The following is a 27,542-nucleotide window of genomic DNA, read 5'->3' on the forward strand; positions in this document are numbered from 1 at the left end:
CAACTGTTGCCCAAATTTCACTAGGAATTTTGTGTTAATATTTGAGTTAGAGCCATATTAAAACATTTGCCCTGATCAAATTCATGGCAACTGATTTATATTAAGTTTTATTATCACTCATTATTGTGGAGGTTTAACAAACAGTTATGATTTTATTTAAGGTTAGAAGGATCAAGTTACAGTGCTTTTATACAATGAATCAACAAGCCCATGGCAACCATATTGTCCAACGTGTCAAAGTTCTGATGTCTAAAGTGTCATCATTCTCCTTTATTATGGCCAAGTTTACCTTTTCCAACTAAGTGCTGCCTTGTGTTCCTGTCTGGCCTCAACAGAATGATATAACACTTAGGAAAGAATATACACCCCAGCAGTCCAGCACCAGAGCACAGGATGGCAAACACCTCCACGGCCACCATGTACTTCCCCCGTGTGCTTACGTACGCCGGGATGAAGGAGATCCACACACTGACAAACACCAGCATACTGAAGGTGATCAGCTTGGCCTCGTTGAAGCTTCCAGGCAGGTTTCTTGAGAGAAAGGCCACTATAAAGCTGACTGTGGCCAGGAGGCCCATGTATCCCAGCATGCAGTAGAAGAAGACGGTGTCTCCTTCATTGCATTCAAATACTATTTTCCTGAAATCAGACTTCATGTTGAGTTCTGGAAATGGAGGAGACTGAGTCAACCAAATGCAGCAAATGCAAACTTGGACCAGAGAGCAGAGGATGACGGTACAGCAGGGAGTTGTTGACCCAATCCATTTCCTTGCTGAGCTGTTGGGATTGGTCGCTTTGAAGGCTATGACCACAATGACAGTTTTAGCCAAAATAGACGACACACTGACAGTGAATATGATACCAAAGACCATCTGCCGCAGCATGCATGTGAGCTTCCTGGGATGGCCGATGAAGATGAAGGCGCAGAGGAAGCAGCACATGAGTGCGATGAGGAGCAGGTAACTGAGTCCACGGTTGTTTGCTTTGACAATAGGAGTGTCTCTGTACTTGATAAATACACAAAGGATAGAAGCAGTGAGGAAGGACAGCAAACCAGCTGTGATGGCCAGGGTTAGACCAAGTACCTCTTCATATGACAGGAACTCAATCACTTTTTGTATACATTTGTCATTTCTCTCATTGGACCATTCTTCATCAGGACACTTTTTGCATCGGGCAGTATCTTAAAAAAAGAAGTGAATTCATAATATTCCCTTTCTAAGGCCACCATACAATGTAAAAGTAAATACGATATACAGGAGGACCATACTATAGTTCACAATTATTATAATTATTAACATTTTGTATTCTTTATTTACAATACGTTCACAGTGATCTGCAACAGGCAAGTGGGTGGTGCAAATCCATTGCTATGTGTGAAGTAAGGGTTCACCTATGGCATGGGTGGAAGGATCTGATAGTAAACGTACTAAAAAGAACTGTTTTCGCCACAGGTATTACACTTTGGTTTCTAATCTTCTCCAAGCGGATACGAAATTGAGTTAATTTCCAGAATTTTGGGACAATTACCTTTCTTGTAGAAACTAATAGCTAACAAACTCTTGGATGTTTTTCCATAAACACCAGCTTTCCTTCAGAGTGGCTTTCTTCCGGGTAAAGCAATGCATTTCCTGTACATAAAGTAGATAAACGTCTATCGCTGTTAAAATGCATGTTACAATATATTTTGAGTAGCAGTCACATAGTCCCTTGACCCCTAAAGCCATCGTTTGTAGCTGTGAATGAGCTTGTTAACAGTTCCCTTGTTATGGCGCATTGCATGAAATACCTATGAACAGCTATTCCAGAGCACAAAAACATCTAACGTACAATGATGATCTTCAAAGCACAATCACCAACATCAATGTACTACCACCGACATTAATGCACCACCACTGACATCAATGTATCACCACTGACATCATTGCTTCACCACCAACGCACCTCCACCAACATCAATGTACTACTATAGACATCAATTTACCACCACTGACATCAATGCTTCACCTCCAACATGAATGTTCCTCCACCAACATCAATGTACTACTACTGACATCAATGCACCACCATCAACATCAATGCACCACCACCGACATCAATGTACCACCAACAATATCAATGCACCGCCATTGACATCAATGCACCACCATCGACATCAATGCACCACCATCAACATCAATGCACCACCACTGACATCAATGTACCACCACCGACATCAATGCACCACCATCAACATCAATGCACCACCACTGACATCAATGTACCACCACTGACATCAATGCACCACCACCATCAATGCACCACCATCGACATCAATGCACCACCAACGATATAGATGTACCACTACTGACATCAATGCACCACCACCAACATCAATGTGCCACCATCAATATCAATGCACCACCACTGACATCAATGTACCACCACTGACATCAATGCACCACCACCGACATCAATGTACCACCATCGACATCAATGCACCACCATCGGCATCACTGTACCACCACCAACATATTCATCAGTATTCACTCTTGGATTTGTGCAGTCATCAAGATCTGGCAAAGTGATTTTCTTTGCTGCAGCTCCCCTCACCTTGTCCGTTTCTGCGTCTGTGAGCAGCTCTACAATCCCAAGATCATGGAACAGCAAGTCTTGGGTGGCAACCTCTTATTTCTAAAAAGTGTATTTATACAGCAGATGTGAGTTCTTAGTTTGTGTTGTGATGTTGAAATCATCAATCCTGTTGTTAGCAGATCACTGTTGTTACGTACACATCACTCAATGAATGCTAAGGCTGCTAGCAGGAACATTACAACTATTTAAATTTTGAAGGATCTTTAACATCCTTTAGCCATGTGTATGGCCAGAAGTCGATAGTTTGGTCTGTTCTTTTCCCGATGTCATTTATTCTGACATGCCTGGTAGGTTACCTGCACAAGAGACTTGCTCCATTAGTCCCTTAGGGGAACTTCTAGATGTCTTGTAAGTTATTTGCTCACACGTAGAGTATTCAATTCTAAAACAGAGAGAGTTCTCTCAAAGTAGGTCCCTTCCCTCCTTATATCTAGGCCGCAGCATGACCCCAACTTTCATAAATGGAAGCCAATGAATAATCCTGGTGATTTCATCAACATGGGGCTAAAGCTGTATGAGGTTACACTGCCTGACAGCTCGCAAATTCATACATGATTAAAAAATATTCACAGCTTCTCATAGTCATAGTGTGAAGCTGGTGATTATTTTTTATATTTAAAAAAACTGAAAGAAAGATGCCCTTTTCTGCAGTTAGAACACTCATGCTGCTCCTCAGATTGTATCCCAAGGCAGAACTTCCAGGAACAAGTACGGATATGACACAGTGGAACATTGTACATTGTGGTCCAGATTTATTAAGATTTTGTATCGCCCTTGCACCGCACAAGGCAATGCAAAACCTAGGATCGGGATTTACCATGCCACACAGATACATCCTGCGTTTTCCTGAGTGACTTGGTAAATTTGCTGTTATGCCAGGCAGAACAGGCCGCTTTACAATGCAGCAGGAAGGTATTACATAGGTGGAGCATGTGTATTCCCACACATTCATCCATGTATTCTGACACTTTCCCAAATTGACCAAAAATGGAAGACCTCAGAATGTGTCAGAATTGAAAGCCTTCCTGACAGAGGTGCAATGAGGAGTAATATCTTTATTTATCATTGTTGTTTCCTCTTTGTAAGTGCGCTGCATTCTACAGCATGGTTAAAAAAATAAAAATGCCTCTAAGGATTGTTTTCATGCTAGTACGTTTCCCCGTAGTCGGGTATATAAGGCAGGAGAATATGAAACTTGAAGAAATCAACCAGGAAATCTATGGGTACCGGGACTACCTGATTAATAAAAAGATCATGAAACTTAACAAGCATTTGCAATGCAATAGGTCTCGCATTTGCGAGAGTTTAAGCTATTAGCATTTTAAATGGCAATGCCTTTTATTTATGTTTTAAAAATCAACACATAAATAAAAGGAATTGTCATTTATAATGCCAATAGCTCTAACTCTTGTAAATGCGAGACCTATTGCATTGCAAATGCTTGTTTATTACACTTACAGTGAATTACGCTACTCCAAATTACAGAATGTATGCCTATTTCCCGGCCAAAACTTAGTTCAGGCCATCATTTACTGTGTATCTCTATCAGGTTGGACACTTAAGCTGTGTATATACATATGAATTTCAATTCATTTAACAGCTATGCTGAATAAAATTATAATTCAGGCCAATCTATGACGGAATTTCTAGGCAACCCTTACTTGAAAACAGCGAGTTCACTGGTTGGATTTGTCTATATTCTATTATTCGTCTTTGAATTCGAACAAGAAGTAAAATTGTTTCTACCCGGTTTCGAACTGGGGACCTTTCGCGTGTAAGGCAAACAGGATAACCACTACACCAGTGAAACTCACATAGTAATAACTGTTTAGCCAACTCGTTATTGTCAGTCGCACACCAGTTGTACATGCATTGTAATTTGTTTCAATGTTTCACCCTGGTCTTTGAAGATTCAGTGTATTACAGAACGTTTTTGGAATTGTTTATATTACATTTGTTAAACACAGAAACTTTGGGTGAATTTTTTAAATAAGGTTTATGACCTTTTATTCAGTCAGTCTGGTTTAAAGAACATGATAGCCCTAAAGTTGTAGCAGTTAAATGTGTCTCCGGGATCAGAGAGTGGCTGACACACTCACCCCACACATGATTTGTGAGCCGTCCCCTCTGAGTCCAGCAGCTGCTGCAGCTGCTGAGTGCATACAAGCTTTGAGTCGAACCAAGACCTGCTTGACTCAATCAATATTTAAATGATGAACATGGAAGTGCATAAATTAACAGACAGCTGCACGAGCGTCTGGGGATTCCTGATCCAGACATTAAGGGGCCGATTCCGATCCGTCAAAAATTTCCCCCGTACGAATCGTATCCGTTTTTTTTACCGTACGAATCGTACGAGTCCCGTACAAACTGGCGAGTACGATTCGTATGTGAAAAAATCCATACGAATCGCATTGGGAAAATTCCCCCACACGTCCTCGGGTCAGAAATAGTGTCCGACACGTCCCCGGACAGTTTTACCTACGAATCGGGAAACTGAAGTCCGAGCGCGCAAGTACGATCCGTCCCGTCCGTCCGAATGCACAACCGTATGTAAAAAATAACGTACGGTGCGAACTCCCATAGCAACTATGGAGACGTCCAGATATGTGCCCGCATACGTGCCGAACACCCCCCCAGCACACACCCCCACGTACGTGCCGTACCCCAGCACCCCCCCATGTCGGCGCCGTACCCCCACCCCACCCCGTAGGTACGGAGCGTACCCCCACCCCCCCCAGGTACGGAGCGTACCCCCACCCCGTAGGTACGGTGCGTACCCCCACCCCGTAGGTACGGAGCGTACCCCCCCTATGTACGGTGCGGACCCACAGCGCGTACGTGGGTGGTGGTACGCTCCGTACCTATGGGGGTGGGGTTCGCTCCGTACCTACGGGGTGGGGTGGGGGTACGCTCCGTACCTACGGGGTGGGGTGGGGGTATGCACCGTCCATAGGGGGGCTGGGGGTACGGTGCGTACATGGGGGGGCGGGTGTACGGCACATACATACGGGGGCTGGGGGTACTGCGCGTACATACGGGGGCTTGGGGTATGTGCTGGGGGACGGTGCTTACATACGGGGGCTGGGGGTACGCACCGTCCATATGGAGGTGGGGGTACGCACCGTCCATACGGGGGAGGGGGCACACACCGTACCCCCAGCACCCCGTACGTACGCGCCGTACCCCCAGCCCCACCCCATGTACGCATCGTACCCTGGGTTCACATATGTACGGCATGTACACCCAGGCCCCCACACCCTGCCCATGCCTGTACGCACCCTACCCGAGGCCCCTACACCAGCACCCTCACCCAGCCGTGCGCATGTATGAGTCGTACCAAGCCATAGCAAATGTGAGCACTGTACAACAACATGGCCGATGTACGCACCGCACAGACGCGAAAAACACACGTACTGAACCAGGACACTGCAAAACACCACAAGGAGAGTCAATTTGAATCGCACAACACCACAAAACACGTCCAACAAGCCCAAAGACACCCAATACACTGACCTGCACCAGCCAAACAGGTAAACAGAGGCCCAAAACACAACCACCCCTTATAACACACCCAACCAAAGTTCAAACACAGCCACACCCACAAATGGACCAATAAAAAGGGCCCACACACACAAACCATGAGCCTTTGCAACAGACCCACTGCTGCCAGACCCCACAGACAACCCACAGCACCAGACTTGAACCTTTACTACACCTTACACTTGCACACCTTCACACAACCACCTTCACAAACACCCCCTCATCACATTCACACACCCACCTTCACAAACACACGCACACCCACAACCATCCACACCCACACCCCACACCATGCCCACAGACAGGAATCCAAAGTTCACAACAGCGGAGCTGGAGATCCTTGTCAACAAAATCATCAGAGTCGAGCCACAGCTCTTTGGAACATTGGTCAGACAGACCAGCGTATCAGAAAAATCAGCCATGTGGCAGAGGATCATCGAGAGGGTGAATGCTGTTGCACCCATCCGAAGGACCAGGCATAAATGCCAAGCCAGGTGGTACGATCTGCGGAGGACGGTCCGCCGCAAAATGACCGACGAACACAACCAGGCCAACATCACTGGAGGTGGGCCGGCCCGCGGACCGGTACACTACCATCCCTGGGAGGAGAAGGTGATGCGCACCCTGCCGCCGGTGGGAGTACACGGACTAGAAGAACTCGCCGAGCCTGGTGAGTACACAAACAAATCACCCCACATGGGGGGAACCGCATCCACAACCCAACTCCCGATAATGCACGCAACTACCCCAAAGCCATCACCGGACGCAACCACATTCCAACAACACGCACATGCCACTATCGGCTCCATGCCCCATGCACCAAGCAAGGCCATGCCAAGTCACAGGCCACACAAAACACCAACACAAGACAGGATGTCCGTTATGCCGGGAGGGGGGCCTCCAAAATCACATTGTGCAAATCAGAAGCAGACACCAATGCCCTCAGCCCATATGGCCTAGGGCAGAGCTATACAAACAGTGTGTCCCGACACTGTACTGTGTCGCCTGCAAATGGCGGCTGCGTCGCAGGATGACATGTGTATGAAGGCCCAATTTGCACATAACAGCAGCTAATGAAGAGGCAACACTGTGAAAGAGTGTCAGCACACACCGCCGCTGCAGCGCAGACTCAGAGACTGTTAGAAAGGGTAGACGGACCGGGAGGGTCGGCCGGGGTCAGGAGGAGAGGTCTCCGGGGAGAGCCGTCTCCAGCGATCGTACAGACAAGTAACTTCCCCCCCCCACAGACAGATACCACACACGGATAAGGTTCAGTGTTCTTTATAAGCACTTCTTAAGGTACGGTTGAACGGTACAAGGAGGTCTGGACTCAGGGGTCCCCTCGATTCAAGTCTCTCAAAGCAGGGTAAGGGGTAGCGGGACAGTCTGTTTACCAGTCAGGTAGTTCGGATGAGATGATGACTAGCTCACAATCCTCGAGCTTGGTGGTTTAGTTGGTACGGGCCGCGGCAGCGCCAGCAGGTCCCGGTCGAGATGGTCGGTACACGGTCCGCGGCAGCGCCAGCAGGTCCCGGAAAGATGGTCGATGTACGGTCCGCGGCAGCGCCAGCAGGTCCCGGTGAGGATGGTCGTTACAACGGGCCGCGGCAGCGCCAGCAGGTCCCGACGAGGATGGATGTTGCAGAAGGCCGCGGCAGCGCCAGCAGGCAGGACGATGGTTCACAAGAGCGGGCTACGGCAGCGCCAGTAGTCCGTCAAGGCTGAGTTCTCTCGGTGTCTCTCGACTCCAGGATACAACTGCCTTCCTGCTCCGGAGTTGCCCCAGTTATAGGGCAGGCGCCCTTTGATGTCCGGACCCTCGCACTTGGAGGTCGGAGGGCCCGGGATGAAGGTGTCCAGACACCCAGCAGGGGGTGGAGCCAGCGCCTGGGGGAGCTGGAGGCGATCGGCACCTGGCGGGGGAAGAGCTCTTGACACTTCGTTCTCCCATTGACCTGCCAAGTGGTCCGCTCAGCTCCTGGGTGGATGGTGGTGCCGGGATGTCGGGGCCGGCCAGGCCCGGGGTTAGGGTCGGGGCGAGGCCATGCGGCGTCGTGGTGCAGGCCCCAAGATGGCGGCTTGAACCGGCCGGGGGAGCCGGTGGGGCTGGGCCCCGTGATGAGTAGAGGTCCGAGGGCAGAAGATCCGTCGGGAGACGGGGTACAGGTGCTTTTCGTGGGTTATGCCTGGTGGGCCGGAGCTCGGGCCCTGTCGTGCGGGGAGGGAGCAAGCCCTTCGTGTGGCCTGTCCAACATGCGTCCCCCCCAGCTGAAGGCGGGGAGAGTCACCCATCTCCTTGGGGACTCTCTTCGTCGAGGCGGAAAAAGCGGGACAGGCCATCCGCGTTGGCGTGGTCTTGGCCTGGTCGGTGCTCCACGGTGAAGTCCATTCCCTGCAGGGAAATGGACCAGCGCAAGAGTTTTGGGTTCTCCCCCCGCATCTGCATCAACCACTGCAGGGGTCGATGGTCAGTTTGTACCCGGAGGTGGGTACCGAAGAGATAGGGCCGGAGCTTTTTGAGGGCCCACACCACTGCGAAGGCCTCCCTCTCGATGGTGCTCCAGCGCTGTTCTCGGGCCAGGAGACGTTGACTGATGAAGGCCACCGGCTGGTCATGACCTTCGGGGTTTAACTGAGAAAGGACGGCTCCGATGCCGTGGTCGGAGGCGTCGGTCTGTACCACGAATTCCCGACTGTAATCGGGGGCCTGGAGCACAGGGGCGGTGCACAGGGCGGCCTTCAGCTTCTCGAAGGCCGCTTGACAATCGGGGGTCCAGTTAATCCGCTTCGGTTGGTTCTTGGACGTGAGACCCGTGAGGGGCCCCACGATGCTGCCGTAGTCCTTCACGAACCGCCGGTAGTAGCCGGTGAGCCCCAAGAAGGCTCGGACCTCGGTCTGGGTGACGGGGGGCTGCCAGGACTGGATGGCAGCAATCTTAAGTTGTAGCGGGGCCATCAGCCCGCTTCCCACTTGGTGCCCAAGGTAGGTCACAGACCCTTGGCCAATTTGGCACTTGCCGGCCTTAATTGTGAGGCCGGCCCGCTGGAGGGCCTGTAGGACCTCTTGGAGGTGACGGAGGTGGTCGGGCCAGTGGCGGCTGTATACAGCGATATCGTCCAGGTAGGCAGCGCTGAACTCTTCGAGCCCCGCCAAGACCTGGTTCACGAGGCGTTGAAACGTGGCGGGGGCATTCTTCATGCCGAAGGGCATGACCTTGAATTGGTAGTGGCCATCAGGGGTAGAGAAGGCTGACCGTTCCTGAGCCCTGGGTGTGAGGCCGATCTGCCAGTAGCCCGCTGTTAGGTCGAAGATACTAAGGTAGCGGGCGGCCCCCAGCCGGTCGATCAGCTCGTCTGCTCGGGGGATCGGATGAGCGTCGGTCCGGGTGACAGCGTTCAAGCCCCGGTAGTCGACGCAGAATCTCAGTTCAGGTGCGGTGCCGGGGGCAGCGGCTTTGGGAACCAATACAACCGGACTGGCCCAGGGACTGTCCGAGGGCTCGATGACCCCGATTGTGAGCATCTTGGCCACTTCCTCCTGTATGCAGGCCCGTACCCGATCTGGTACGCGGTAGGCCCGGTGTCGGACAGGGGGACTGTCCCCGGTGTCCACGTCGTGCAAACACCAAGGGGTGACCCCGGGGGTGAGGGAGAACAGGGTAGCGAACTGCAGCAGGAGGTTCCGGCAGCCCTGGCGTTGCTCCGAAGTGAGGGCGTCAGAGAGCCGGACCCCGTCCACGGAGCCGTCATTCTCCTGAGTCTTCAGAAGATCCGGGAGGGGTTCGGAGTCTTCCTCTGCCCCACTGTCCGTAGCCATCAGGAGGCTGAGTTCTGAGCGCACAAAGTGTGGTTTGAGTCGGTTGGTGTGGAGGACCCGAAGGGGGTTCCGGGAGGTCCCCAGGTCGATGAGGTAAGTGACAGGGCTTTTGCGCTCGACCACTTTGAAGGGCCCCATCCACTTATCTTGCAAGGCACATGGTTCGGTGGGGGACATCACCCATACTTGTTGTCCAGGCTCGAACTCAACGGAGGAGGCATTGTGATCATACCACCTCTTCATGTCCTCCTGGCTGGCCTCGAGGTTCGCCTTGGCCATCTCTCTGAAGCGCCGGGTCTGATTGCGTAGGGCCAGGATGTATTTGAAGACGTCTGGAGGGGTCTTTAGGAGGGCCATCTCCCAACCTTCTTTTACTAGGCTGAGGGGCCCTCGCACAGGGTGCCCGTACAGGAGTTCGAAAGGGCTAAAACCGAGGGACTTCTGAGGAACTTCTCGGTAGGCGAAGAGGAGGCACGGGAGTAGTACATCCCACTGGCGACGGAGGGGCTCTTCCAATCCCCCAATCATCCCCTTGAGAGTGCGGTTAAAACGCTCCACTAGTCCGTTCCCTTGGGGGTGATAGGGGGTCGTGAATCTGTAGGTGACCCCGCATTGTTGCCAGAGGGACTTCATGTATTTGGATATAAAGTTCGTGCCTCGGTCGCTGACGACTTCTCGGGGGAAGCCTACCCGGGAGAAGATCCCCATTAGGGCCCGGCCAACCACCGGAGCTGTCACGGTCCGTAGGGGCACCGCCTCGGGGTAGCGGGTGGCATGGTCCACCAGTACTAAGATGAACCTGTGTCCTTGTGCCGTGCGGGGGTCCAGAGGCCCCACAATGTCTATCCCCACCCTCTCGAACGGGGTGGTGACCACAGGGAAGGGTTGCAGAGGGGCTTTCAGCTTCCGACCACTCTTCCCGCTGGCTTGGCATGTGGGGCAAGATCGGCAGTGGTTCAGGACGTCGTTCCTCATTTTCGGCCAGAAAAAGTGGGTCACTAGGCGGCTGTACGTTTTGTCCTGGCCCAGGTGTCCAGCCAGGGGGACATCGTGGGCCAGGTTGAGCAGAAAGTCCCTGAAGCGGAGAGGTACCACCAGTACTCGACCGGCCCCCAGCTCGGCGATTCTTTGCTCGCTGTATAGCAGGTCGTTATCCCAGTAGACCCAGTGAGTTCCGGTGGAGTCCCCTGCGTTCTGGGCGCTGGCTTGTTGGCGGAGTCCCTCGAGGGAGGGACAGGTCTTTTGTTCCTGGCGGAACTGTTCTTGGGTGGGCCCCCCTTCTTGACGCCACTGAGCCAGGTCAGGAAGGTCCTGGGGTTGCGCGTCCCCTTCGGTCGTCGGGTCTGGGAGGCTGGCCTCGTCGTTGTCTTCTACTGGGGCGACCGGGGGCGGAGGTGCTGGCCATTCCGGTTCTTCTGATCGGGGGACGGCACGGGCGGCCATGGACCGGGTGGTTATGCAGGCCCAGTCCGGGAGGCCCAGCATCCCCAGGTGCTCTCTTCTCACAACGGTGGCCCACGGGGAACTCTCAAGGTCATTCCCCAGGAGGCAGTCCACGGGGGCATCGTCCCGGACCGTCACCTTCAACAGGCCGGAGACCCCTCCCCATTCGAATGGGACGCAGGCCATTTGACACATACTCTCAGAGTTGTCTGCCGAGCGGACGGGGCAGAGAATGTTCGGCAGGATCTGCTCGGGCTTCACCAGGTGACAGCGGACGGCCGTCACACTGGCGCCTGTGTCACGCAAGGCCTCGGCTCGCTGTCCATTAATGGTCACCCACTGACCGTATTTCCTGGTGTTAGCGGGTAGGGGAGCCCGCGGGACCATGTCTCTTCCCCCTAAGCACGCCAGGACCATGGCGGCCGGTTCCCACTCTTGCTGGGCCGGCTCATACTCTTCTGGTTCCTCCGATAATCGCTCTTCCCCCAGGGCGGCGGCAGCTACCTGGCGGGGCTTGGGTGTTTGGTTCTGCGGGCAGCTCGGGTCATTGGCGTAGTGGCCGACTCGCTGGCATCGGTGGCACGTGACGTTGGCTCGGAACCCAGGACGCCACGGGGGGTTGCCCCGGCCGGCCGGAGGCGGGGTGCTGGCCACGGGTGTCGCTGACAAGGCGTCTCTCCCTCGCCCCTGGCCCCCTCCTCCTCCCCGAGGACGGTGCTGGCCTTGGTTGCTTCTGTTCTGTTCGTGTGGCCCCCTCCGGCCCACTCGGGTGCTTTCCCATCGGTCAGCTTCGGCGGCGAGCTGCCGGGGGTCAGTCAGCTTACTGTCGAGGAGGTGCTGCCTGAGCTCGACGAAACAGTTGTTCGACAGGTGCTCCCATACCATAAGGTTAAAGAGTTGTTCGTAGGTGGTGACATGGCTCCCCTTGATCCAACCCTCGAAGGCACGGCTGAAATAGTTCACGTATTCTACCCAAGTTGTACCTGGGATCCGGGTGCAATCTCTGAACCTCTGGCGGTACATCTCGGGTGTGAGGCCGTAGCGGGTGAGGAGGGCAGCCTTCATGTGGTCGTAGGACGACATTTGGTGATCTGGGAGCTGCAGTAGGGCATCGCGACCCTCGTTGATAAACCTCCCCCAAAGTCCGGCTCCCCAATCACTCCGGTCGATCCGGTGGGAGGTCATGGCGATCTCGTAGGCTTTAAACCACTGTTGTATGTCGTCTTCTCGGACATACTCGCGGACAACATCCTTGGGGATGTGGACTTTTTTCTCGATTGGCCCCGGGGTGTGTGGTCGCTCAGGCACCCCCAGCTCTTTATTCTGTTTCCGAAGTTCTATTTCCGCTAGTTGGCGCTCGTGCTCGAGCGTTATTTTTTTCTCCTCCAGCTCTCTCTGTCTCTGCTTCTCTTCTCGTTCTTCTCGGAGCCGCATATGCTCGAGGTTGAGTTTCTGTTCAGCTAACTTGAGTTCCCCATCCATCTTGAGTCGTGCCATTTCCAACTCGTGCAATCTGGTTCTTTCTCTTTCTCGGATCTCCTCCTGCGAGAGGCCCGTTCCCCGCTCCTCGGGAGCCGTGGCGTTCCCCTCTGGTGTGATGCTGCTTTGGTCGGAGGGTCCGGCGACCCCAGTTTCTGTCCACGACTCTAGGGCGTGCTTTAGATCATCCTTGGTACTCAGGCCGCTGGTAGCAATGCCAAGTTCTATGCAGAATTGTCTCAGTTCGCGGTGGTTGTATTCTTCTAACTTATCCATTTGGAATTTCTCGGTGGAGCTGCTATCTTTGGCTGACATCGTGTTTTTGTCGTGGGGTGAGCTACTCTCTGTACGATTACGCGTTGATTCGGATCGCGCCGCTGGCCACCAATGTTAGAAAGGGTAGACGGACCGGGAGGGTCGGCCGGGGTCAGGAGGAGAGGTCTCCGGGGAGAGCCGTCTCCAGCGATCGTACAGACAAGTAACTTCCCCCCCCCCCACAGACAGATACCACACACGGATAAGGTTCAGTGTTCTTTATAAGCACTTCTTAAGGTACGGTTGAACGGTACAAGGAGGTCTGGACTCAGGGGTCCCCTCGATTCAAGTCTCTCAAAGCAGGGTAAGGGGTAGCGGGACAGTCTGTTTACCAGTCAGGTAGTTCGGATGAGATGATGACTAGCTCACAATCCTCGAGCTTGGTGGTTTAGTTGGTACGGGCCGCGGCAGCGCCAGCAGGTCCCGGTCGAGATGGTCGGTACACGGTCCGCGGCAGCGCCAGCAGGTCCCGGAAAGATGGTCGATGTACGGTCCGCGGCAGCGCCAGCAGGTCCCGGTGAGGATGGTCGTTACAACGGGCCGCGGCAGCGCCAGCAGGTCCCGACGAGGATGGATGTTGCAGAAGGCCGCGGCAGCGCCAGCAGGCAGGACGATGGTTCACAAGAGCGGGCTACGGCAGCGCCAGTAGTCCGTCAAGGCTGAGTTCTCTCGGTGTCTCTCGACTCCAGGATACAACTGCCTTCCTGCTCCGGAGTTGCCCCAGTTATAGGGCAGGCGCCCTTTGATGTCCGGACCCTCGCACTTGGAGGTCGGAGGGCCCGGGATGAAGGTGTCCAGACACCCAGCAGGGGGTGGAGCCAGCGCCTGGGGGAGCTGGAGGCGATCGGCACCTGGCGGGGGAAGAGCTCTTGACACTTCGTTCTCCCATTGACCTGCCAAGTGGTCCGCTCACCTCCTGGGTGGATGGTGGTGCCGGGATGTCGGGGCCGGCCAGGCCCGGGGTTAGGGTCGGGGCGAGGCCACGCGGCGTCGTGGTGCAGGCCCCAAGATGGCGGCTTGAACCGGCCGGGGGAGCCGGTGGGGCTGGGCCCCGTGATGAGTAGAGGTCCGAGGGCAGAAGATCCGTCGGGAGACGGGGTACAGGTGCTTTTCGTGGGTTATGCCTGGTGGGCCGGAGCTCGGGCCCTGTCGTGCGGGGAGGGAGCAAGCCCTTCGTGTGGCCTGTCCAACAGAGACACTCTGCCCAATGGGGTCCGGGAGATTCTATACAAAGCCACATGAACAAGCCAATGGCCTTTGAAAGACCTGCAAAGTGTGTGTGCCCAGGAAGCTGGGCTGAGGTGACAGAGGGTGACAGACAGACAGAGGGAGAGGGAGAGGGAGGGAGACAGAGGGCGACAGAGGGAGACAGAGAGCGACAGAGGGCGACAGAGGGCGACAGAGGGCGACAGACAGAGGGAGGGAGAGGGAGAGAGAGGGTGGGCAACAGAGGGCGACAGAGGGAGACAGACAGAGGGAGGGAGAGGGAGAGAGAGGGAGGGAGACAGAGGGCGACAGAGTGCGACAGAGGGTGACAGACAGACGGAGGGAGAGGGAGAGAGAGGGAGGGAGACAGAGGGCGACAGAGGGTGACAGACAGAGGGAGGGAGGGAGAGGGAGAGAGAGGGAGGGAGACAGAGGGCGACAGAGGGCGACAGAGGGTGACAGACAGACGGAGGGAGAGGGAGAGAGAGGGAGTGAGACAGAGGGCGAGAGAGGGCGACAGAGGGTGACAGACAGACGGAGGGAGAGGGAGAGAGAGGGAGGGAGACAGAGGGCGACAGAGGGTGACAGACAGACGGAGGGAGAGGGAGAGAGAGGGAGGGAGACAGAGGGCGACAGAGGGCGACAGAGGGCGACAGAGGGAGACAGACAGATGGAGGGAGAGGAAGAGAGAGGGAGGGAGACAGAGGGCGACAGAGGGCGACAGAGGGTGACAGACAGACGGAGGGAGAGGGAGAGAGAGGGAGGGTGACAGAGGGTGACAGAGGGTGACAGAGGGAGACAGACAGAGGGAGAGAGAGGGAGAGAGAGGGAGGGTGACAGAGGGCGACAGAGGGAGACAGACAGAGGGAGGGAGAGGGAGGGAGAGGGAGAGAGAGGGAGGGAGACAGAGGGCGACAGAGGGCGACAGAGGGTGACAGACAGATGGAGGGAGAGGGAGAGAGAGGGAAGGCGACAGAGGGTGACAGAGGGAGACAGACAGAGGGAGGGAGAGGGAGAGAGAGGGAGGGAGACAGAGGGCGACAGAGGGTGACAGACAGACGGAGGGAGAGGGAGAGAGAGGGAGGGAGACAGAGGGCGACAGAGGGCGACAGAGGGTGACAGACAGACGGAGGGAGAGGGAGAGAGAGGGAGGGAGAGAGAGAGACAGAGGGAGACAAAATCACCCTTGAGTGGTGTGGGCATGTCCGCTCATCAGAAGGTGGACTGTGTGCATGTTGACAAGATCTGGCAGTGCGTGAAACACCCCTCATTTGTTTGGAAAGCACTGGCCCATGTGTCAAACTGTGCACGAGTCGATCCTCGCTGCAGGCACAAACCTAACCTCACACCCAGTATACCCACTCACTGTGTTTGTTAGAACCCAGTCACAAATGCATAAGTTTCCTACCTGCATTCTCCAATAGACATGACAAAGCAACATTTGGCCGTGTACAGTGCAACACGTAAGTCGGTTCTGCAGCGCTCGCTACGCACGGTTGCTACACTGCTCACTGCGTTCAAAACTGATGCAACAACAAAGAGTGTGTCACACAGGAAAAGTGTTGACAGCCGTGGCCATGGCACATACCCATGCACCATGCACAATGAACAGGGACTTGCCAAGTACAGACAAGGTAGATGACACTTGGCCCTGCTGTAGACAGCACAAGGCAAACCTGTGACCACTGTACACTCAAACACCAACTCCACATGCCACCTACCTACCACAGGAACTCACATTCACTGTCATGCCAGCAGGCACCATGAGGGGATAGACACATCACCTGGTAGACCCAATGACAAATCACACCACACCCAACAGCATGCCCGGTCACACCCCCCCCCTTACACAAGCACACACCCCCGGGGCAGCCAACGCAAATTGGCACTCCCACAATGGATATGTGACACAACAAGACCAATCCATAGCCAAATAAGCATCCCAACACTCATTAGACAGGCCAAATAACCAGGAGTACATATCAATCTGACCCCCGCAACAAACCCATCCACAAGTGCACTGTGAGAGGAATGCTAGACATATCCAACTACCCAGAGCAACTGTGCCAACTTGAATATGTATGACACCATTAACATTGTCTCTCTCTCACACACAGGGCAATGTCGTCGATCTCCCCCCAACACTGGGGGGGAAGACACACAGGACCAGGCTCGGCGTGGCGATGATCCCACCGGCAGCGACGACTCTCACCACACCGTGGATGACCCCAACCAACCTGGCCCCTCTGGTGCCCAAGCACCTGCAGCACCTGCGTCAGGTACAACTGTGCCAACCACCACCCCCATTCCTGCCACATCCCAGGATACACACAGGAGCCCTGCTCGCACACAATGCAGCCAGTCTGACCAGGAGGGACGAGGGACCCCGGGCACCCAGGAGGAGGCAGGCGACCCCGCAAATGCCATCCCTCAGGGGTCCCGGAGAACCGACGTGCCCACAAGGGCAGGCCAGGCTCAAGTGGGCAGGGGTGGTGGGAGTGGAGGACGGCGGAGGCGCGAGCCTGACCAGGCAGCTGAGGAACTGGTTATGTCACACGTCCGCAACATCCTGGACACATACCGTTGTGACACCAGAGGCATCGACCAGGTCGTGGCAAGACTCTCCGAGATGCAGGGGACCCTCGATGAGGTTAAGAACCTGCAGGTCGAGCATCATGCCAGTCATCAACAACACCAAGGACGGATGGAGGCAAGACTGGCTGAGCTCCTGGCGGTGCACAGGGACGTGAGCCAATCACTCCGTCAGATCGCCCAAAGCCTGGCAAACCCTCCCTGTGCCACCAGGCGTAGACCAGCACCAGACACAGGGAGGGAGGAGGAGGAGGATTCATCTGACGGAGCGTCCCCAGCTTCGTCAAGGCCTGCATCTGAGGGTCCCCGGAGGAAGTTGGGTCGTCCACGCAAAAGACCGTGAGAGTCAGCAGACCATCACCATCTCCCAGGTCACCTGGCCTGGCACCTGGTCCCCTGGCGCAACAGCAGCACCTCATCCAATGACATTCTCTGCCACATGGACTTGCTGGTCACTGTCTGACCAATGTTGACAAAGACTGTGGCATGGACTCTGATGACTTCCAATGGCAAGGATACCATCTCCCCCTGTGAACTTTGGATTCTAGACACCCGGTACAGCACCTAATTGCATCCCCCCAAACACGTACCCCACCACCAATAAAAATATTAGAAATCACAAGATGAAGCCGTCATTTAGCATTATTCCATTACATGTGTGTGTTGGCAAGTCAAACCATGCCTGAGTTTTGAAGTAACTCCAACCATGCATACCCTGGGGTCTGAGTCTGGCACAGGACACACATGGGTCACAATGTATCATCCAATACAGACATGGAGCACCATACTCACCCGTGATGGTCCCAACCAGCTGAGGGGGTGCCTGCACAACTGTGCGGACAGACCTATTTCGAAGAGCAACAGTCATGCACAGAGGTCAGGGATCATGTGGAGTGTCCTGGGGTGGGAGTCCCAGGTATGTGTAGCCAGGTGGGAGAACTGACACGCTGAGACATGATACCTGTGCCATGTGTCCCACAACGACACCATACTACATGCAGAGGCCTGGAGTACCACTCACATGGCCATGTTGGGGTACAGAGCCGGTGGGGAGTAGGAGGGATATGACCTGGTTGGTGTGACAGGGCCTGGAAGGCATGCCAGCGCTGTGTAGGCAGTTGGAGTTGCACACTCATTATGCAAAGGTGTTGTGTGGGCGATGAGTGCATGCCTGAGTGCATGCAACAGATGTATTGGATGGACATTGCTTGGTGGGTGGCCTCAACATCATGGCGTAGCGTGATATGGCACATGCAAGGACATGAGGCACGTGCAATGTGCACGTAGCATGTGCAGACGGTCCAGCCTTTGCCACCGCAACTGTGTCACACACAAGCAGATTACACCAAAATGAATGGGTGGAGGGAGGAAGGGGGGTGTGTCTTAGAGGCGTGTGTGTGAGGGCAAATCTAGAAACTCTGTGTGCCCTTGCTGCAGGGCCTGCAGCAGCAGGCGCCATGTCCTGGAAACCATGCCACAAGTTGCACACTAGCACAAGCATGTCAGAAAGGACTACTGCAAAAGGTGTATGAGAAGGGAGGAGTGTCTGGTTCAACATGGCACACACACAGACAATGGATGCACATGCAGCAAAGTGGCCGTTGTGGGGACTGAGATGGCAAAATACCTACACAGCCATGTACATCGTGCACAATACATATCATAATCCCTGACAAACAGCTTGCATCTTGCTACTCTACACATAGACTCATATGCACAATCTGTGACAACTATGCCAGACATGCCGCATGCACAATGGCAAGAGACCTGCATTGACAGAGATGAGGCACCTTGGAGGCTGAGGGACACCTTTATTAGTCATGTTTGCCGGAAGGCAAGTGCATCTATATTAACAGATGCACAGGTCATGTGGATGAACATGTGGAACCTACACTGGCACCCCCCTTTGCACCACAGATGCAGGAAACCCATAGAACTGGCACACAAGTGACAGGTTTGAGGCAAACACCCCGTGCTGCTCACGGAGAGGCTGCAATTCACCATTGAACCACTAATGGGGATGTCCCACAGAATGCCAACCCGGTGCATCCCGTATGTGTCCGAGGGCAGTGTTACACACATTGATGCCTTCATCACAATCCACAATCACATTACAGATGACTGTCACCAAGTGTGACTATCAATTCAGGTGAATTCAGCTCCATGTCATGTGACCCATGGTGATTCTACATGTATGCTAAGTAGCCAAACATGAACAGGAGCAGTGCACACACATTCCAAAAACATAGCACACCCAAAAAGCTGTGGTGCATCCCTTACCCTAAGGTGATTTTTCGACATGTCTGTGCATGTTACGCTGAATCAGCACACGTTGCTGTATTCATGAGGAATAGCAGGAGCACAACAATGCCACCAGCAGACAGCATGCGCAAATACCTGGGGATGAGAGACACACAAGAAGTGAGCCAAAAGAAGCACATCCGCATGCATGGGCATGTACTCGACATGTATAAGGTTGTCAACAAGCTAGGTGAAAATAGTGTCTCAGGTAAGACATACTGTTATTACACCATCACTTGAGTGACACATCCAAACACACCTCTGACTCACTTGCCAGACATGCAGATGGACCCACACATTGCAACACATGCCACACAAGGCTTAATGCGTGCACACTCAGACACTGCAACTCACCATTAAGCAAAGAAGTTGAGTATGAGCCGACTCCGGATGTCCTCCTCCTCCTCAACATCACTTGCCTCGTCACCAAGCCCCTCGTCCTCCACGGGTGGATGTTCCTGCTCATCCGAATCCAGGATGAGTGGCACAGCTTTCTTCACTGCCATGTTGTGCAGCATGCAGCACACGAGGAAGATTTTGCAGACCTTCACCGGTGCATATGGGAGTGCGCCGTCGGTCTTGTTGAGGCACCGGAATCGGCTCTTCAGGAGGCCAAAGGTCCTCTCTATCACTCGCCTGGTCTGCCCATGGGTGTTGTTGTACCGGTGATCGGCAGCCGTTCTGGGGTTGCGGAGAGGTGTGAACAGCCATGGCATGTTGGGATAGCCGGAGTCCCCTACATGGAAACATCATGGACAGAAGTGGGTCAGGAGAAGCAGTAAGACAGAAAGATGACGCTAAATACAGGAGTAACAGAGTATACCCACCAACAAGACATGCTCGTTCGTTGCGCAGCTGCAGCATCATTTCAGGCACCCTGCTACGCCTCATGATGTTGTCATCGTGTGCTGATCCTGGAAAACGAGCACAGACATGGGAAATCACCATGTTAGCAAGACACACCACAAGGGCATTAATGGAGTGGTAATGTTTCCTGTTCCTATAGGCTACCTCCTGTGCCTGTGGCGGTACCAAAGCCACATGTGTCTCATCAATAGACCCAATGACATGGGGCATCCCTCCCCGGGCATAGAACTCACCCGTGACACCTGTCAACTGCTCAGGAATTGGGAAATGTATAAACTCATCCAGGTGAACCAACATGGCCTCTAAAAAATCATGCAGGACACGGCTGAACATGGTCTGGGACATGCCACCAACATGAGCAATGGTATGTTGGAACGTACCCGTGGCAAAGAAATGTAGGGCTGCAATCACCTTCATCTTGGGTATCACTGCAGTAGGATACCTGTGTAGCGGTTGGAGGTGTGGTGCCAGCCTTGCTGTCAAGTTCAGAATCAACTGTTGGGTGAAGCGGTAGCGGCGTATACAGTCACGTTCCCTCAGGGCAGCCAAGTCTGGGATTGGTCGGGGGAGAGGCGGAGCCCTGCAGTAATTTGGAAGGGACAACGAAGAGTGAGTACAGTACAACAACACTGTCAATGTACTGAGCACATGTTGAACAGCCAATACACATATGCTACATGCAGAGTCAGGTCTGTGCAATATAGCCTGGACACGTATGCCAGGCAGGTGACACTCCTACCAAGAGCCATCTACAAACGTGGATTCACAAGCTCAACATGACATGGCATGAGACTAGCTGTGGGCCAGTGTAAGTGAACAGGCAGACGCATTACAGGAGTGACAGACATCCACATGTGTGCAGGAGAAGGACGTTTATCATACAGACAGGTTGCGGAACACTAGAGGCACAGGTCACATGTCCCTGAAAAAAGGACAGACCACACACCTTGCCATGAAGGGGTACATGTCAAAACTGATCACACATACATTGATACTACGCAGATATGTCCATGTCTCGCAAGTCCATGTTCGATGCATACATACACACGTTACGTCTGATTCCACATGTGTCCTGGTGTGCATAATAGTGTGCCATGCCCATCCACACACATGCACATGTTGGATGCAGCAACTGCAGATGCATTTGACGGAACAGCAACAGCAAGCTTATGGGAACACATGACACACACATGACATACTCACATCGTGCAAAGCCGGTAGTCACATGTCAGGTGTCATTATCCATGTACCTGGCATCAGGGGACAGTTGCGGGTGTTGGCGACTGTGCCATGCCAGTGACGCAGTGCTCAACAAGTCTGTACTACATGCACACATGTCAAAGGTGTGAAGGGGATGTGTGGCACATAGTGCAGCTTGACACATGACATGTGTACACAGCTCATCACACATCTACTGGGTTCAAACATGAGGAGATTTGTGCCACATCACAGCCTGACACACCTAGGCCCGAGACATGTAGGACTGCACTGAAAATGACTTGATGTCCAGCCTCGGCCAAGTATGACAGCTCAATTCCTTTCTGTGTGCCGCCTGTCACCAGTGTAAGGTGTGAAACGCACCGTACACACGCTCTGAGGGCATGTGTAGGGTCCGTACCACTATGGTAGTGTCGCCGTAGGCGTACGCCATGGTGATACGGTCTGTACACACGTGTGTAGGGTCCGTACCACTATGGTTGTGTCGCCGTAGGCGTACGCCATGGTGATACGGTCCGTACACGCGTGTGTAGGGTCCGTACCACTATGGTAGTGCAGCCGTATGCGTATGCCATAGGGATACGGTCCGTACACGTGTGTGTAGGGTCCGTACCACTATGGTAGTGTCGCCGTAGGCGTACGCCATAGGGATACGGTCCATACACGCGTGTGTAGGGTCCGTACCACTATGGTTGTGTCGCCGTAGGCGTACGCCATGGTGATACGGTCCGTACACGCGTGTGTAGGGTCCGTACTACTATGGTTGTGTCGCCGTAGGCGTACGCCATGGTGATACGGTCCGTACACGCGTGTGTAGGGTCCGTACCACTATGGTAGTGTCGCCGTAGGCGTACGCCATGGTGATACGGTCCGTACATGCATGTGTAGGGTCCGTACCACTATGGTTGTGTCGCCGTAGGCGTACGCCATGGTGATACGGTCGTACACGCGTGTGTAGGGTCCGTACCACTATGGTTGTGTCGCCGTAGGCGTACGCCATGGTGATACGGTCTGTACACGTGTGTGTAGGGTCCGTACCACTATGGTTGTGACGCCGTACGCGTATGCCATGGTGATACGGACCCTACACACGCGTGTACGGACCGTATCACCATGGCGTACGCCTACGGCGACACAACCATAGTGGTACGGACCCTACACACGCGTGTACGGACCGTATCACTGGAGTAGGGGCGTGGAACGCTCCGTACCTGTGTGTGTATAGTGAAATTACATAGGGGACACATGAGGGACAATTATAAGGGCCTAAATGCATGCTGGTTGTCATGGAGACCCAGTTTCAAGTTCAAATTTTTTCATCAGGTGGCCAGCAGAAGTCGGTTGGAGACAATATACAAAGTTGCAAAGTGGTTGTTGACTTGACATCATGCTCATTTTTTATAACATGCAAAAGCACCCACTGGGGTAGGTTTAAAGGGATTGGAGGAAACGTAGGATGCAAATGAGATTGACCAATCACTCTGTACTCCTGTAAATGAAACAGGCCAGCAAGGCAAATATAAGGCAGCCAGGCCCCATGAGAGAGCACTTGCCTGCACAACCATTCATTCCACACCACTGCTGCTGCTCGTGATTCCTCTGGCACCATGTCCAGGTCTGTGGAGAGGGCCCAGCCATTCACCCAGGAGGAGAACCAGGCCCTGCTGGACGTGATCCTCCCACAGTACCCTTGCCTGTATGGGAGACCAGGGGAGCAGGTGAGTGCAGACTCCATTAGCTCAGACTGTGCCCCTGTTTTGTGACTGTCACTTCTGGCATTGTGTCCAGGTGTGACAGACATGCAATGTTCTTCAGAGTGGGTCCCAGGGGGGGAATGCCTCATGTCTCCCATGCAGAGCATGCTGTAGTGCATGTCTGCACTCCTCACTTGCATGGTGCTTACTGTGACAATCACTGCATGGTGCATGCCACATTCGGCCTGGCTAATCCTCTTGGGAATGTTGTTTCTACAGTCCTGATGTGATTCTGTGGTCCCCCCAGTGTGACAGGTGACTGTGCCCACAGATGTGTGTGAGTTGAGTGTACCTGTGGTGAGAGTGTCCAAATGATGTGTTTGTCCCCTGGACATTGGTGTGCGTGTAAGTCCCCTGTCATGTGGGTGAGTGTCTATGTGGAGTGTTGCACCCCAGATGCATGAGGGATGTATATACCCTACCCATCTGATGTGAGCAGGGAGCAGTGCTGTGTGTCTGACGTGCTGAGCCTGCCCCACACCTGTGACACCCCCCGGTCTAGTGCCACATGTGCAGAGTGATGTTTGTACCCGCAGTTGCCAATGGCAGGTGATTGTCCTGTGCCTGTGTGTGTCTGTGTACCCTGCTGAGGTTGCACCAGTGGCCTGGGGCATGTGACTGCTTTGAGGTGCTGTACATAATCCTGGTGTAGCTTGTGATGCACAGTGTGAGCCGGGACCAGTGATTGTGTTGCACCCCTCATTCCACCTGTGTACTTTCAATGCCACGTCGTGCCTTTGGCCTTCCCCAGAGGATAATGTCCCTATGATGAAGGTGCAACGATTTTGCTGCATACTATGCCCTGTTCAAACCAGCCAAATTGTTCAAATGTGTGTCTCTGTGACATGTAGCAGGTGTATTGATGTTGTCTCACTTTGTCATCCTCACAGGTAGGCGTCCATGCCAAGGGGGAGATCTGGAGGGAAGCCGTCAGTGCCGTGAGGTCGGTGGAGGGTCGGAGGCGGCGCCTGCCCCAGGTGAGGAAACGCTGGCAGGATATCCGGTGCTGGACCAGGAGGATCGCCCGGGTCCTGCTGGGGGACTCACCTGAGAGCCACAAGAACCGTGGGCGCCGGCGCCTGACCCACCAGATGAAGCGTGTGCTGGCGGTGGTCTTCCCTGACTTGGATAGGCGCCTAGCGGAGAGGCAGCAGCAGGAAGGGGGTAGGTACATGTGTGTTTGTTGTGTGTCACCAGCTTTTGGAAGTGCGCAGTTGCATGGATACACTGCCAGGGTTCCTATGTGCAGTACATATCCTGTTCCCCAAAGTAAACCGGTGCTGTTCTTCCTCCCTTCCCCTCCTTGACACGTGTTCCCTGGTCTGTGTGTAGTCACTCTTGCACAAGGTCATCTAGGCTGCCAGTTAATCCAAGTGCCCAATGCTTGCAGCATCATGTGTGGGGGTGGTGTGTAACATGTGTTGGGACCTTGCCTGTGCCCTGGCCAGTTCAGTCAATGTGGGGTCCATGTTAGTTGGCACTGATGCTGAGTCCCGACATAGGAGTGTGTCTGAAAAGTGTACTGTTAGAAAAGGTAGACGGACCGGGAGGGTCGGCCGGGGTCAGGAGGAGAGGTCTCCGGGGAGAGCCGTCTCCAGTGATCGTACAGACAAGTAACTTCCCCCCCACAGACAGATATCACACACGGATAAGGTTCAGTGTTCTTTATAAGCACTTATTTAAGGTACGGTTGAATGGTACAAGGAGGTCTGGACTCAGGGGTCCCCTCGATTATAGTCTCGCAAGGTAGGGAAGGGGGTAGCGGGACAGTCTATTTACCAATCAGGTAGTTCGGATGAGATGATGATGAGCTCACAATCCTCGAGCTTGGTGGTACGGGCCGCGGCAGCGCCAGCAGGTCCCGGTGTGGATGGTCGATACAACGGGCCGCGGCAGCGCCAGCAGGTCCCCGGAGGATATGCGGTCCGCGGCAGCGCCAGCAGGTCCCGGTGAGGATGGTCGTTACAACGGGCCGCGGCAGCGCCAGCAGGTCCCAGGAAGATGACTGTTGCAGAAGGCCGCGGCAGCGCCAGCAGGTCCCGGTGAGGATGGTCGTTACAACGGGCCGCGGCAGCGCCAGCAGGTCCCAGGAAGATGAAGGTTGCAGAAGGCCGCGGCAGCGCCAGCAGGCAGGACGATGGTTCACAAGAGCGGGCTATGGCAGCGCCAGTAGACCGTCACGGATGAGTTCACTCGGTGTCTCTCGACTCCAGGATACAACTGCCTTCCTGCTCCGGAGCTGCCTCAGTTATAGGGCTGGTGCCCTTTGATGTCCGGGCCCTCGCACTTGGAGGTCGGAGGGTCCGGGATGAAGGTGTCCAGACACCCAGCAGGGGGTGGAGCCAGTGCCTGGGGGAGCTGGGGGCGATCGGCACCTGGCGGGGGAGAGCCCTTGACACTTCGTTCTCCCATTGACCTGCCAAGTGGTCCGCTCACCTCCTGGGTGGATGGTGGTGCCGGGATGTCGGGGCCGGCCAGGCCCGGGGTTAGGGTCGAGGGGAGGCCAGGCGGCCGCGTGGTGCAGGGCCCAAGATGGCGGCTTGACCCGGCCGGGGAAGCCGGTGGGGCTGGACCCCGTGATGAGTAAGGGTCCGAGGGCAAAGGGTCCGTCGGGAGACGGAGTACAGGTGCTTGTCGCGGGGTTATGCCAGGTGGGCCGGAGTCCGGGCCCTGTCGAGCGGGGAGGGAGCAAGCCGTCTGTGAGGCCTGTCCAACATGCGTCCCCCCCAGCTGAAGGCGGGGAGAGTCACCCATCTCCTTGGGGACTCTCTTCGTCGAGGCGGAAAAAGCGGGACAGGCCATCCGCGTTGGCGTGGTCTTGGCCTGGTCGGTGCTCCACGGTGAAGTCCATTCCCTGCAGGGAAATGGACCAGCGCAAGAGTTTTGGGTTCTCCCCCCGCATCTGCATCAGCCATTGCAGGGGTCGATGGTCGGTTTGTACCCGGAAGTGGGTACCGAAGAGATAGGGTCGGAGCTTTTTGAGGGCCCACACTACTGCAAATGCCTCCCTCTCGATGGTGCTCCAACGCTGTTCTCGGGCCAGGAGACGTCGACTGATGAAGGCCACCGGCTGGTCATGACCTTCGGGGTTCAACTGAGAGAGGACGGCTCCGATGCCGTGGGCGGAGGCGTCGGTCTGCACCACAAATTCCCGACTGTAATCGGGGGCCTGGAGCACCGGGGCGGTGCACAGGGCGGCCTTCAGCTCCTCGAAGGCCGCTTGACAATCAGGAGTCCAGTTGACCCGCTTCGGTTGATTCTTGGATGTGAGACCCGTGAGGGGCCCCACGATGCTGCCGTAGTCCTTCACGAACCGCCGGTAGTAGCCGGTGAGCCCCAAGAAGGCTCGGACCTCGGTCTGGGTGACGGGGGCTGCCAGGACTGGATGGCAGCAATCTTAAGTTGTAGTGGGGCCACCAGCCCGCTCCCCACTTGGTGCCCAAGGTAGGTCACAGACCCTTGGCCAATCTGGCACTTGCCGGCCTTAATGGTGAGGCCGGCCCGCTGGAGGGCTTGTAGGACCTCTTGGAGGTGACGGAGGTGGTCGGACCAGTGTCGGCTGTATACAGCGATATCGTCCAGGTAGGCAGCGCTGAATTCTTCAAGCCCCGCCAAGACCTGGTTCACAAGGCGTTGGAACGTGGCGGGGGCATTCTTCATGCCAAAGGGCATGACCTTAAATTGATAGTGGCCATCGGGGGTAGAGAAGGCTGACCGTTCCTGAGCCCTGGGTGTGAGGCCGATCTGCCAGTAGCCCGCCGTTAGGTCGAAGATACTAAGGTAGCGGGCGGCCCCCAGCCGGTCGATCAGCTCGTCTGCCCGGGGGATGGGATGAGCGTCGGTCCGGGTGACAGCGTTCAAGCCCCGGTAGTCGACGCAGAATCTCAGTTCAGGTGCGGTGCCGGGGGCAGCGGCTTTGGGAACCAATACAACCGGACTGGCCCAGGGACTGTCCGAGGGCTCGATGACCCCGATCGTGAGCATCTTGGCCACTTCCTCCTGTATGCAGGCCCGTACCCGATCTGGTACGCGGTAGGCCCGGTGCCGGACAGGGGGACTGTCCCCGGTGTCTACGTCGTGCAAACACCAGGGGGTGACCCCGGGGGTGAGGGAGAACAGGGCAGCGAACTGCAGCAGGAGGTCCCGGCAGTCCTGGTGTTGCTCCGAAGTGAGGGCGTCAGAGAGCCGGACCCCGTCCACGGAGCCGTCCTTCTCCTGAGTCTTCAGGAGATCCGGGAGGGGCTCGGAGTCTTCTTCTGTGCCACTGTCTGTAGCCATCAAGAGGCTCAGTTCGGAGCGCACAAAGTGTGGTTTGAGCCGGTTGGTGTGGAGGACCCGAAGGGGGTTCCGGGAGGACCCCATGTCGATGAGGT

The 27,542-nt window shown here is 54.9% G+C and overlaps 1 protein-coding gene across 1 annotated transcript in view; it reads right to left on the reverse strand.

The window, feature by feature from the left end:
- Positions 1-260: 260 nt before the first annotated feature.
- LOC146808521 (extracellular calcium-sensing receptor-like) overlaps positions 261-27,542 on the reverse strand; it is a 232,860-nt gene continuing 205,578 nt past the window's right edge. The window contains exon 5 of the mRNA XM_085623974.1: positions 261-1,183. Within this exon, the coding sequence (XP_085480100.1) occupies positions 261-1,183 (923 nt within the window). The remainder of the gene's footprint in view (positions 1,184-27,542) is intronic.

This window comes from Triturus cristatus, chromosome 8 (genome assembly GCF_964204655.1).
Source record: "Triturus cristatus chromosome 8, aTriCri1.1, whole genome shotgun sequence".
Taxonomy (NCBI): domain Eukaryota; kingdom Metazoa; phylum Chordata; class Amphibia; order Caudata; family Salamandridae; genus Triturus; species Triturus cristatus.